Source organism: Schistocerca piceifrons, chromosome 2 (assembly GCF_021461385.2).
Source record: "Schistocerca piceifrons isolate TAMUIC-IGC-003096 chromosome 2, iqSchPice1.1, whole genome shotgun sequence".
In the NCBI taxonomy this organism is placed as follows: domain Eukaryota; kingdom Metazoa; phylum Arthropoda; class Insecta; order Orthoptera; family Acrididae; genus Schistocerca; species Schistocerca piceifrons.
The window spans coordinates 462,646,228-462,659,226 of NC_060139.1; the positions used below are offsets into that span (position 1 = coordinate 462,646,228).

The 12,999-nt window shown below is 43.2% G+C and overlaps 1 protein-coding gene across 1 annotated transcript in view; it reads left to right on the forward strand.

Annotated features, from left to right (window-relative positions):
• The first annotated feature begins 12,166 nt into the window (after nucleotides 1–12,166).
• Nucleotides 12,167–12,999, forward strand: part of LOC124775483 (allatostatin-A receptor-like) — a 47,873-nt gene continuing 47,040 nt past the window's right edge. Inside the window, exon 1 of the mRNA XM_047250315.1 lies at nucleotides 12,167–12,463. Within this exon, the coding sequence (XP_047106271.1) occupies nucleotides 12,167–12,463 (297 nt within the window). The remainder of the gene's footprint in view (nucleotides 12,464–12,999) is intronic.

The following is a 12,999-nucleotide window of genomic DNA, read 5'->3' on the forward strand; positions in this document are numbered from 1 at the left end:
CCTGCAGCAAGTTGGCCGACAAATCTAGTACCTGCTCTTTGGTGTGCTGGATACTGGCACTACGACGCAGTTGACGTCCGAGCCGGTCTCATAGATACGTTGTCGGGGACAGATGGCTCTGAGCACTATGGGACTTAACATCTGAGGTCATCAGTCGCCTAGAACGTAGAACTAATTAAACCTAACTAACCTAAGGACATCACACACATCCATGCCCGAGGCAGGATTCGAACCTGCGACCGTAGCAGTCTGTCGGGGACAGACTTCGGGATCTTGCCGGCCACGGAAGTGCCTCAACATCACACAGACAGGTCATAGAGCCACACGCCACATGTGGATCCGCGTTGTCTTGTTGAAATAAGGAATCAAGATTCCGTCCCACGTCCCCTAAGACATGAAGAAAAAGGGTGTACGTGACGTACCGCTATGTCGTCACTGTTCCCTTAATCATTACCAGCCGTGAGCCGAAGTCATACGCGATGGCTGCCCACACCGTGGTGGCAGGTGTAACACCACTGTGCTTCTCCAAATTACTGGAAGAATGGAAACTCTCCCTAGGTCACTACCTTATTTACCTACGACGGTCATTTGGGGTAGTGCAGAGCCGCGATTCATCGCTTAGCACAAGACGACGCCATTCATCGGCAATCAATGGCCAGTCATACCAAGAAACTAAACGCAGCCGTTTGAGTTGTGATGTCAACGGCAGCCTACGCGTCGGATGATAATTTCTTAATGCGGTTTCTGCCAGTCTCTCTCTCTCTCCAATGGTACTGGATTGTAGACACAGATGTGATAGAGTTACGATGAGATTAATGCATACTACGGCGATCATCCCTTGCGGTGACTAGGTGTGGTTGTCCGGAACCTTATCGACAAGTGTTGAGTGCTATTGACAATGGATTTTAGATCGATTCCGTATTTCTGGATTTCCGGATGGCTTTTGACACTGTACCACACAAGCGGCTCGTAGTGAAATTGCGTTCTTCTGGAATATCGTCTCAGTTATGTGACTGATTTGTGATTTTCTGTCAGAGAGGTCACAGTTAGTAGTAATTGACGGAAAGTCATCGAGTAAAACAGAACTGATTTCTGGCGTTCCCGAAAGGTAGTGTTATAGGCCCTTTGCTGTTCCTTATCTATATAAACGATTTTGGAGACAATCTGAGCAGCCGTCTTCGGTTTTCTGCAGATGACGCTGTCGTTTATCGACTAATAAAGTCACCAGAAGATCAAAACGAACTGTAAAACGATTTAGAAAACATATCTTAATGGTGCGAAAAGTGGCAGTTGACCCTAAATAAGGAAAAGTGTGAGGTCATCTACATGAGTGTTAAAAGGAACTCGTTAAACTTCGGTTACGCGATAAATCAGTCTAATCTAAAAGCTGTAAATTCAACTAAATACCTAGGTATTACAATTACGAACAATTTAAATTGGAAGGAACATATAGAAAATGCTGTGGGAACGGCTAACCAAAGACTACGTTTTATTGGCAGGACACCTAGAAAATGTAACAGTCCTACTAAGGAGACTGCCTACATTACGCTTGTCCGTCCCCTTTTAGAATACTGCTGCGCGGTGTGGGATCCTTACCAGATAGGACTGGCGGAGTATATCGAAATAGTTCAAAAAAAGGCAGCACGTTTTGTATTATCGCGAAATATGGGAGATAGTGTTACAGAAATGATACAGGATTTGGGCTGGACATCATTAAAAGAAAGGCGTTTTTCGTTGCGACGGAATCTTCTCACGAAATTCCAATCACCAAATTTCCCCTCCGAATGCGTAAGTATTTTGTTGACACCGACCTACAAAGGGAGGAACGTTCACTAAGATAAAATAAGGGAAATCAGAGCTCGTACAGAAAGATATAGGTGTTCATTCTTTCCGCGCGCTATACGAGATTGGAATAATGGAGAATTGTGAACGTTGTTCGATGAACCCTCTGCCAGGCACTTAAATGTGATTTGCCGAGTGTCCATGTAGATGTAGATGTAGATGTATGACTGCTCTCACGCTCCAGTCTTTTTTCTGTTTTTGAAATAATGCTTGTCTTTATTGAAAGACGTCAACCTTTTATTCTGAGTTTGTGAATGTTCTCTGACTCTTACATATTGAACTTTCCCCTTACGTCGCTATTTTCCCTGACTTAGTAATATGTTTCACGTCATTCAATAATTTTTATATGTTCCGTCTGGCAAAAAAAGGTGAAGCAGCAAGAAGACACGTTAGAATGTGAACGTACACACCACCGGCGAATATGCAATTCTCTGTGACAACGAGAACGGTCAGTAGAGTTCTGTAGTGTTTTTCGTGTTTAGTGTATTTACCAGGCCTGATAGTGTTACGAGGGGAGTGAAAAGCGACAGGAGTGAATTGATCTGAAGGACACGGAGATGGTGCATACTTGTGCTCCATTTGACAGGGTGGTCGAATCTTGCAATATCCAAATCGTTGGGACATTCGAATGAAACAGTGGTACGACGTTGGTATACATGGGTGCGTGAAGGGAGGAATACTCGTCGTAAGGTTTCGGTAGACCATGTCCGACCACCACAAGAGTATTGCGAACCAGACACATCGTAACTCCTCCACATCCTCGCCTGCAGTACGGGATCAACTAATGGATTTTATGCAACATTCTCTCTTATTCCACACCATTTATTGGCATCCCATAGACATACTATAGCTTAACATCACAACACAAACGGCTGTGTTGCCATTGGTGCCGTGAAAAGGAATAGCGTCATATTCTGTTCAGCGACGAATTGCTGGTAACAAACCCACTCTTGCAATGTTTTGCAGAGGCACAGCGGTGTTGTTCCTGGCGTAATGATGTATGGAAACATCGGGTATGATTTCACGCCACGGCTGGTAGACAATGAGCGAACTCTGCCAGCACAACGGTACATTACGGAAATCCTGCATCTTCATCTGTTGCCTCTCAAGCTACTGTGCTGTGATACCATTTTTGAATAGAATAATGCTTATCCACGCGGGGTATTTGTGTCTATCAACTATCTGTCGAGGTAGACACATCACCAGGAAGATCCGCAAACCTCTTCCAGAGTGAACATGTGGTGGGCCGAACTTGTACTTCAACTCCATCTCAGTGCAGGTATACAAGACATCAAAAACTCACTACGATAGTTCTGAGCCAGGTTCCTTCAGCAGAGGGTACAACAACTTCAGGACACCTTTCCTAATCGAATCAGTTCATGCATACTGGCCAGAGGGCGTGCAACGTCATAATGATGAGTGGGCTCGTATTGCGAAATTCTTGTAAATTTGACGTGATTTTATAATGACTGACACAATATTACATAATCTTGAAGTTTCATTTCGTTTCTTCCTTCACTTCTTGATCCTTAATTTTCTTTTTATCAGTCTGTGTATCTCTAAATTGCATGTCAGTATGAAAAAATCTAAAAGGTTGAAATTCTTTTGTTGTTCCCCGAGAAAGATGGTATTTAGTATTTTATCGATAGGTAACAGTGTCAGTCGAGAACCGTAAGGTGGTCGATAGACGTTGTTGTTAGCTGATAAGGGCGGGAATGGTGTGCGTGTCTGCAGCTGTAGCAGTGGCAGGGTTTGGATGAAAATGTGGAAAAGCCAAAAGCACAACTCACTGACATGCCTTATAAGGGATAGGAAACGTGTTGGCACGCAAATCAACTTCCAGTCTTCTCAGAATGGATAAATAAAGGTTTTGTATCGTTTTCAAGGTATCTTATACCATTGTTCTACAAAAGTGTGGCAAATTCAAGTAACGATAGAGACGGATAGCGATGGAAATGGAAATGAGCATTTGGCGTCATTGGCCGGGAGGCCCCTTACGGAGCGGGTCCGGTCTCCCTCGTGCAGGTGTTATTACATTCGATGCCACATTGGGCGATCTGCGCGCCGGATGAGGATGAAAAGATGATGAAGACACCACAACACCCAGCCCCTGAGCGGAGAAAATACCCGACCCAGCCGAGAATCGAAACTGGGCCCGTCAGGACGTCAGCTATCGGGGCGGACATGGATAGCGATCATATTCCCTTATCTAAATGCAGATAACGAAGGGTCAATAATATGGAGATATGGTGACTGTGGTGTCCAAGGAAGTTGCGATAATTCGCCCTCGCCCTGGACGATGCGAGCTGTGTAAACGAGAGCCAAACATTGTACCAGGTAATGGGTCTGACCAGCCACAATCGTCACATAACCCTTGTAAACAACGCGACCTTGCAGAGTGCAAGTGTGACCTATGGAACACCGCGATATGATTGCCCAAATTACCGCCCAACCCCTCGTCATGTTCCGCTCTTGGCAAGAAGCAGTCTGCTGAGACGGCGCACGTCAGACGTAAACTTGACCAGAATTTGGAAATATAGTGAATCAACACTCACCCACCCACGTGACTTTCGTCCATTTTCGGCCGCGGTAGCCGAGCGGTTCTAGGCTGTTAAGTCCGGAACCACGTGACTGCTACGGGCGCAGGTTAGAATCATGCCTCGGGCATGGATGTGTGTGATGTCCTTAGGTTAGTTAGGTTTAAGTAGTTCGACGTCTAGTGGACTGATGACCTCAGATGTTAACTGCCATAGTGCTCAGATACATTTGAACCAATTTTTTCTCCCATTGCTCCATATTGAGGGTCTTATAGCTTCGGCACTAAGTTTTCCTGGTCCGGTATTATCCAACAGTGATTAGTGGTTACGGAATTCCATTTCACCTCGCAATTCACTGCTTAAGGAGCTCCCTTCGTGTTGTTCTGGTTCTGAGAGCCATTGCGAGTACTACGTTTAGTTCTGCAGTGACTTTTGCAGCTGTCGGTCCCTTATTTTTCGTCATAATTCTCCTTGATGGCGGTCTGTCAGGATCAATAAACACACACTTCCGTCCACGTTGTCACTTAGTGGATGACGTTTTTGCGCTATCCCTGTATGCGATATAAATCTTCGATACGGTGCCTCCTGTAACACCAAACACTTCACCTACCTTGGTTGCGGAAGCACCCTCCAAACCTGCACCAACACATTCTCCACATTCGAATTCACACTGCTGTGACGTAATGCACTCACAACTACGCAGAACACTGTTGTGACCACGGTTGGTAAAATGCAAATACAACAGCGCAACCTGCAGGCGTGGCATGCATCTGCATTTATGTTCAAGCATGCGTCTCTCGTGGTGTTACTGAATTTTTGTCGACCCCTATATAGAAATTTTATGAAATTTATGTATTTATCAAAGTGCTTCTACTCATCAACTCATAAGACTAAAACTTTCGACCAATAGAGAGAAACGTTTACTAACTTTGGTGGAGTTCGAGGACAGCACGTTTTCTGTGCGAAGTACTTTTTTCCTACACCGTCGATTATTGTTACTTCAGATAACAAGGAGGCTGTAAATAACTATTTTTCTGCTACATAGTTATACAAATGACCATTTCAGGTGGAGAATTACGGATGAAGTTCCTAATTCGGATTACTACGGAATGTCTTTTATTTGCCCCCAACGTAAGGTAATGGCTCTCTAAATTCCAACAGGTAAGTATTTTACAACAGATATTCTGATACTTGGGAATCCGTCATCACGCAATCGCTTTGAAAAAAAAAAAAATCTCAGTTACGTACTGTGTATCCCAGAAGGAGTGTCAATATTCAGGGATGCCAAGGAACTATCTTTCGAAGCGAAAAGTCTAGTAAACAAGAGCTCAAAAATGCATACCTTAAGAGCTATGTGGCATTCATATTTTCTACCACTGCCACTAACAGCACACATTTTATTGAAAGCTGCAACAGCTGGTATCCATAGAAACAGTTAAAATTTTACATACTATTACAGTTACAAAATCTAACAGCAACGTAACACTCTCAAAAGCAAGTTACATTTCCACAAAAGAAACATGCTATATATATAGAATAAATTAAGCGACGCTAAATAATGTACGTGTGGTCTGGACTCTCTACAGCCTCGAAATATAAAATTAGAATTTACTTTGCGTACTGCACTAGCCTTTGTTTCGTCTAAGACATTGTGCGTAATGAAACACGGCATTTAAACAGTTTAGACACCTGATGTAATTGTTTCTTTTTATGTTCTACGTAGAGAGAGAGAAAAGGGGGGGGGGGGAGGTGGACAGAGCAGCTGAGATCTTCGTTTTTCTGAGTACACTTTCTCGAAAAAATAGAATGTAACGTAAATTATTTAGCGAATTGAGGAATGTGTAACATGGACGCGCACCTCACGGAAACGTGCTTGTCGGTTTATTACAGAAAAACTCATTTAAAATGGATTCTGAAACAATTATCGTCAAAAGTGAGAGTTAATTACAACAAAGTGTTCAAGTAATAGGTAAAATCGAATGTTTTAACTTACTAGAACTGTAGACGGAGTAAATGGTTTCCTGAAAGTGTCATACTCAAGATCATGTGTGGGAACTGAAAGCAGGTGCCTTCGTTGCAAGAATTGTCTTCGTAGTGTCACATATTTCCGCTCTATTATGGTAGACTGCATCACATTTCGGATCAACTTTGCACATTCCCAAAGGATATTCTTAAGCAAGGAAATGGCGATGAAAACTGTCTGTGGTTTGACTCCATGAACTTCATTCAGATGATTGTCCTTGTCTAATATGATATGCGTCAAGGATATGGGATCATTCGAAAGTACGTCATTGATCATTCACTGAACATTAGGAGGAACAATGCCTTGCAGTTGGATAGTAAATAATTATTTACAGAAAGGTGTGCCGTCGTCCACGTGTTTCATTTTCAACAGGCTTGTCGTAGAAAGGAAGAAGTTCAGTCATAAACTTTATATTTTCATCTCGAATGACTTCGTAGTGAAGCACTCTTTTTTACACTCTGCAGATGTTTCTGTTAGAAGTAGAGTCCAAGATTATGAGTCACGAAAGTTTCACAGCTTTTCTGCAGTTTCAATACTGCAGCACCGCTAATCGGTTTGCATGTATGAACACACTGGGACACGCTTGTGTAGTCTGTGTATGAAATGAAGAAGCACATTCAAGCACATGCAAATGGAGTCGTATTTCGGATTTTATTGTGGAACTATAAATTGCAGCAGCAATCAAAAACACGCTCATGTTCAGAGTGAACTACTAGAGATAGCACGTTCACATTCACAGGGCAAGTGGATGAATGTGTTCTACAGAAATGATTAGCGTCTCAGTCATCTTTGTTCAGCATGTGACACAGGGTCCGCCATGGGCCCTGATGACTTGCTCCATGCGTGATGGCATCGACGTGTATACGGCGCGAATGGCATCCTGTGGCATAGTCATCCATGCAGCATTCACCTGGTTGCAGACGATAGCCCATACATTTTCTGTTGGTGACATGTCTGGTGATCTGAAGGACCAGGGGAAAAGGCCGACATCCTTGACAGCAACAAGGCACGGATTTGTACAGCAGCATGTGATCTTGCATTGCCTTACAGCAAAATGGCGTCTGGTGTGTTGTGCAGGAAAAAAGGGTATGGCTACGGGTTGCAGGGTGTTCTTGACGTAGGTCACACTGGTCACAGTGCACTGGACACGAACCAACGGTGATATGAGGCTGTACCCAATAGCACTCCACACAATACTGCCTTGATTTGGCGCTGTATGCCTCAAGTGAATGCAGTCACCATGATACCGCTCCCTCTGTCTGCAGCGAACCATAATTCGGCCACCATTTTCCAAGAAACAGAACCTGCATTCGTCCGGAAACACTACCTGATGCCGTTCGTGTTCCCAGTGACGTCGTTCCATGCACCGTTGCCGCCAGCATGTTTCTGCACATTTGTCAATGGCAGATGGAGAAGTGAACGACACGCACGAAACCCATGCCATATGTAACGGAACCTATTAAAGGCTTTACTTTACCGAAGAATGCGATACCCTCCAAATTCAACCAGTTTAACGAGTACTATAGAAAAGTTATTGTGTATGTTAACAATGATTGCATAGCATGCCTCCATAAACAGTCAACCCATTAAATTATACTGAATAACTGACCCGCACAGAAGTTAATATCACTTGATCACTGATACAGCAAATTTCACCATGTAAAAACACTAAGTTACTCTTATATAATTAATATCAAGTACGAAAAATAGTGGCAAGCTTACGCATTTTGGATCTCCTTAAATAAAAATCACCCAGTGAAACCTATTTGCTATTAGGACCGTTTTCACTCAGTGTTCACGTAAACACTCCTATTTTACACGAAAACCAATGTAATTCTTAATAATTCATGTTATTTACTTATTTATGCAAATTAGAGAAGTCAGTTGACAAACCTAAAAAAACGGCCTTTTTGTAACAAAGAATTATTCTATCAAGTCAACAAATCTGTCTGTCATTTTAATAACCTGTTAAATTATGTCACTCGATATAAATTAATAACTTTTCTGCACAAATTACGATCACAGATGTACAAGTGACTTATAAACCATACCTCTTTTTAGTAGTTCTTTGAGTAGGTTATAAATACAAGCAGCAAGAAGGGTCGGGAGTGGAGTCTGAATGTCACTTTGGTAAAGTGTGTGTGTGTCATTGTCTTTGGTGGACACTGGAATTAAGATGGCCACCAGAGTAATAAATATTTGAAGTTTAAATAGTTGTTGGTTTCGCTCATTATTTATCATCAAAAGCACATCAAAAACACGGGACCTCATCTTTTTCCCCTAGACAACCAGATTTAGAGCCAGCATTGGCATCGAGACACAGCAGCGATCCAGCAAGCAGCAGCGATTACCACAATGCATTTTAATGGCGCCAACCTAACATCAAGTGCTAACAAGCTCCGTAAAAGGGAGTGAAATAGTGCGATTATAGCAATATCTACGACTAGGCGACCATTATACATAATAAACAGCGACCGACTCTCATCCCTGAAAGTATACGATGTGTTACACTGTTCCACCGTTGCACCAGAGCCGAGGGGAACGCAGATCTGTCCTGCAGTGCCATTCGGATGAGGGGGCAGGGGGGGCTCTGGGTGGTGCGACCTGACCCACTTCGTCGTGTGTTATGGCCTTCCATAAACCATTCGGAGCACACCCGTTTCACTGCCGAAACACTTCGTCCCACACGAGAAGCAATTTACCAGATGGATGCATGACATTCTCTCATGCTAACAGTGCTCACTGATTTGACGGTAGGGTTCACGCATAGTTTGCGAGTCATTCAGAACGTCTGCTGGAGTCACATTGATCCATTACCTTCGGTTTACAGCGACAACTGGAGGCGCAGCCACATTTTAGTGGTAGATGGTGTAGCGCTGCGGGCGGACGTGGCTCAGATGCTAACTATTTCTGTAGTACGTGCTAACGTACATGTTCTGTGGGTATGAATGTCCTATCTCTAGCCATTCAAGGTGTTCTGTTTTTTTTCTGAATATGAGTGTATAACAGGGAATAGCAACTTTGAATTTCCAAGGCATCTGTTTATTCAAAGCGCATTATAAGAGCCTGTACTGACAGCTTTGTGTGAGAAGTCAAAACCAGGAGCGGTGTAAGACGTGTTCATTGTCTCCACTGATATTTATTTTGAAGCTGGAAATGGGAAAAGGGAAGAAAAGTCCTTCTTGTTTGTCACGGGCAAAAAAATAGCGAAATACGATTACTTGATAATGCAGCAGTGGTAGCCGAAACTGAACAGGAATTATGTTTTGCGTTAAACTACAGTTAACATATGTTCCATTACTTTTAAGACATGCACGCGATAAGAGGAAAACGGCACAGGCGGACATTCTGGAGAATTAAATGTTACAGACGCGAAAGCGAAATGTGAAGACGTGTAAATGGTGGTCAGAAACAGTCTGCAAAGCTTGTAAGGGTGTTTCAGGATAGTTTGTGCTCAGAAATAATTATAAAAAATCCGAAACATCTGCTCTTTCTGATTTAATTAGCACTGAAGTTAGCCAATAATGCAGTTGCGCAGCCAAATTGAAGCGGCCCGCCAGATACAATTAGTGATAGTTTTTATCATAGCGTAGATGATAGCGCAAGAGACGGCTCAGCCTTTGGCCCCGGGTTAGATCCTAAATCCCTTTCCCATGTACAATTTTTGTTGCGCTTTCTTATTCGGTTTTAGAAAAGCGAACGAAGAACACGCTTGCCGACGCCATCTCTGGCGGACCGCTTGAATTTGCGCGCGCAACGGTCTTACTGGCTAACTACAACGCTAATTCACTCGGAAACGGCGTAACGTATCGAATTTTTTTCTTAACAGTTACTTCTCAGTACCACCTACTCTGAAACACCCAAACAAGCTTCTCACACTCTAACTGACTACCTTGTATACATTTCCAAATCTGGAAATCAGAGTACATGAACATGATAGGTACACGCAAGGCATAAAAGCAAGGACAAGGCCAAATGCGTGTTTACAACAAGCTAAGGCAGCCGATCTCTAAGACTGTAAAAATAATGTCTAGTTTTGAATGTTTTGGAACGATCTTGAAAGCTGCGAAGATACTCGTGATACGAACTACAATCGGCCCAATGCATCACAAAGTACCTTCCAAGCACGCAGATATATTCGTACCCAGTTACCTTTTAACATAAACACACCACGTTAGAATTACTCACGTCCCGTCTTAAACAATTTTAGGTTATACGATTACGCCTTTGTCACTGTGTTCCTTGTAGGCTATCTTATAGTGCACTTAGTTTTGTATTGTTATATGTTGACATCAACAAGAGACCATACATTGTTTTAATTACGTTTTCCTCTTCGTATTGGAAAAAACGATTAGTGACTCGCAAATATTATGGAAGAAACAGCATTAAAAATAGCAAGTTTCTAGTTTATATCGTGCCATTCTTCTGTTAGAAATGCTAACCTCTTGGAGCGCTAATGTCACTTCAGCTGTGAAGAGACTGACTTTTGTTGCTCTATAGAGTTTCGCGTCTGTTTGTCGTAGAGTCTGGTACAAATTTTTACACTTTTGCACTGAACAAACAAACGCACTTTATTTTTGGCTTTAATATAGATAATACTACCGCAAAATAAAATAAAATTAATTACAATCGCTTAGTTTCGATGAAGGTTCCTGCGAGGTTTCCCTTGGATATAATGCGAATGCCGGAACTGGAAATCCCTCACAAATATTCAAACAATTGGATTCCTTCTGCCCCTCTTCCAGGCTCCTGGTATATTTAGATGATAAGAACGAAGCTATACTACAAGCCGTGCTGCTCTCACCATTAGGGAATGGTATATCTACGAAAGTAAGTATATTAAAAATGTTGCTAAACATGTCGAAAAGGTAATTCCCAAGAATGTTTTCCTATCTAAGCTGCGGGCTCCATACGATAGATATCGAACGTGCGATTCTAAATCGGTCACGCAACTATGGTGGCGCACGTTATGATAAATTATTTGTGAGATGCTAGGAAAACCCAACCGATTTATGACGGTAGTGTGTGGGATGTCTGGTAATGTAGACGCTTCTTCGGCCGATTGCCTCAGGTGGAAGAATATAATTCCATGCTTACACAATGTAGAAAATTGTCACACTCTACCCGCATTTTTGCGTGACACTTGCAGAGTCTACCCAGGTTACGGCAAAAAGGGAATTCTTCCCGTGGCATACACATCAAATGGACTTCCTCATGACGACAACGTCGACATCGAGTGATGTCGGGTTTCCTTTGCAATTACAACTATTTCAGTAACGCTCTGCTTTTGCTGCTGCTGCAGTGACCACTATAAACATGCTCATAATACGCGCCACCACAGTGGCGTGATCGATTTAGAATCGCAAATTCGATATCTACCGTTTGGAGCTTCGATAGGCAAACATTCTTGGAAATTACCAGAAAATTTTGTACTACGCTCTCATACACAGTCAGATACAAATGCAAGAATAGGAGTGTCATATGTTTTCCCAGAAATAAATTAACTGCTATCCCTAAGCGTCCAACGAGGTATTATGGATGTTTTATTGATTGCGAATCACATGCAAGAATTGATTTCTTGCTCCTACATAGTCTTATTAGAAAACCTTTTTAACCCACTTTCAGCTGTGTGTTCAACAACAGTGACTCTCTAGGACACCAGTGAATAGTGCGTTACCCAGGTGCAACCCCCCCCCTCCTCCCCCACTCCCCCACCACCCCACCCATCTGCCGATGACTTTGCTGCGAGTGGTGCTGACGCTGGATGGTTGCTCGGTTGCAGGTGGTGCAGTACCTGATCGTGGTGACGTGCTACGCGAGCGTGTACACGCTGGTGCTGATGTCGTTCGACCGCTACCTGGCCGTGGTGCACCCCGTGTCGTCTATGGGGCTGCGCACCCAGCGGCACGCGCTGTCCGCCATCGCCGTCACCTGGGTCGTCATCCTGGCGGCGTGTGCGCCCGTCTACACCAGCCACGGCGTCGTCGGCTACGACTTCGAGAAGATACACCACACCGCCTGCGTCTTCCTAGAGGCCACTCACAACAAGCCCGCCTTCCAGGTAAGTCCGCCTGCTCCGCGTACCGCACCAAAGTTCTTAACGCCAGCTCAATTCCGCGGATGCAACGAAACAGGCTACAAAATGGAACAGCGTTTTGAATCTCCTACTTCCAAACCCTGAATCTACTTTTCGACATTAAGATGTGTATCCAGAAAATATTCCGCTGTTTCGTTAACGGTGTCAACGAAATAATGCTTCTGATCTTTACAGTTGACCTGATGACAGTCAAGTGTTATTTAACATGGTCGAAAACTTTCGTCATAAAGTAGGAAATGGAAGGAGATACATCCAATAAATAGTCTAGCTTTTCTAATTATTAATCATGAGTGTCCACTACAAGTTTTCACTGCCACACTTGTCCTACATTTCAAGCATATTATCGGCTGCAAGTTTAATTAGGGCGATCGTAATTTATTTAGTCCAGAGGAGGAGAGGAACAGTAGTTACTTACGGAGTTGTACCCAACTGCCTAGTGCCTGTTCTATGTCCCTTTCTCTATTTTAAATATAGTTTTGGCATTATTCAATGTTCTAATG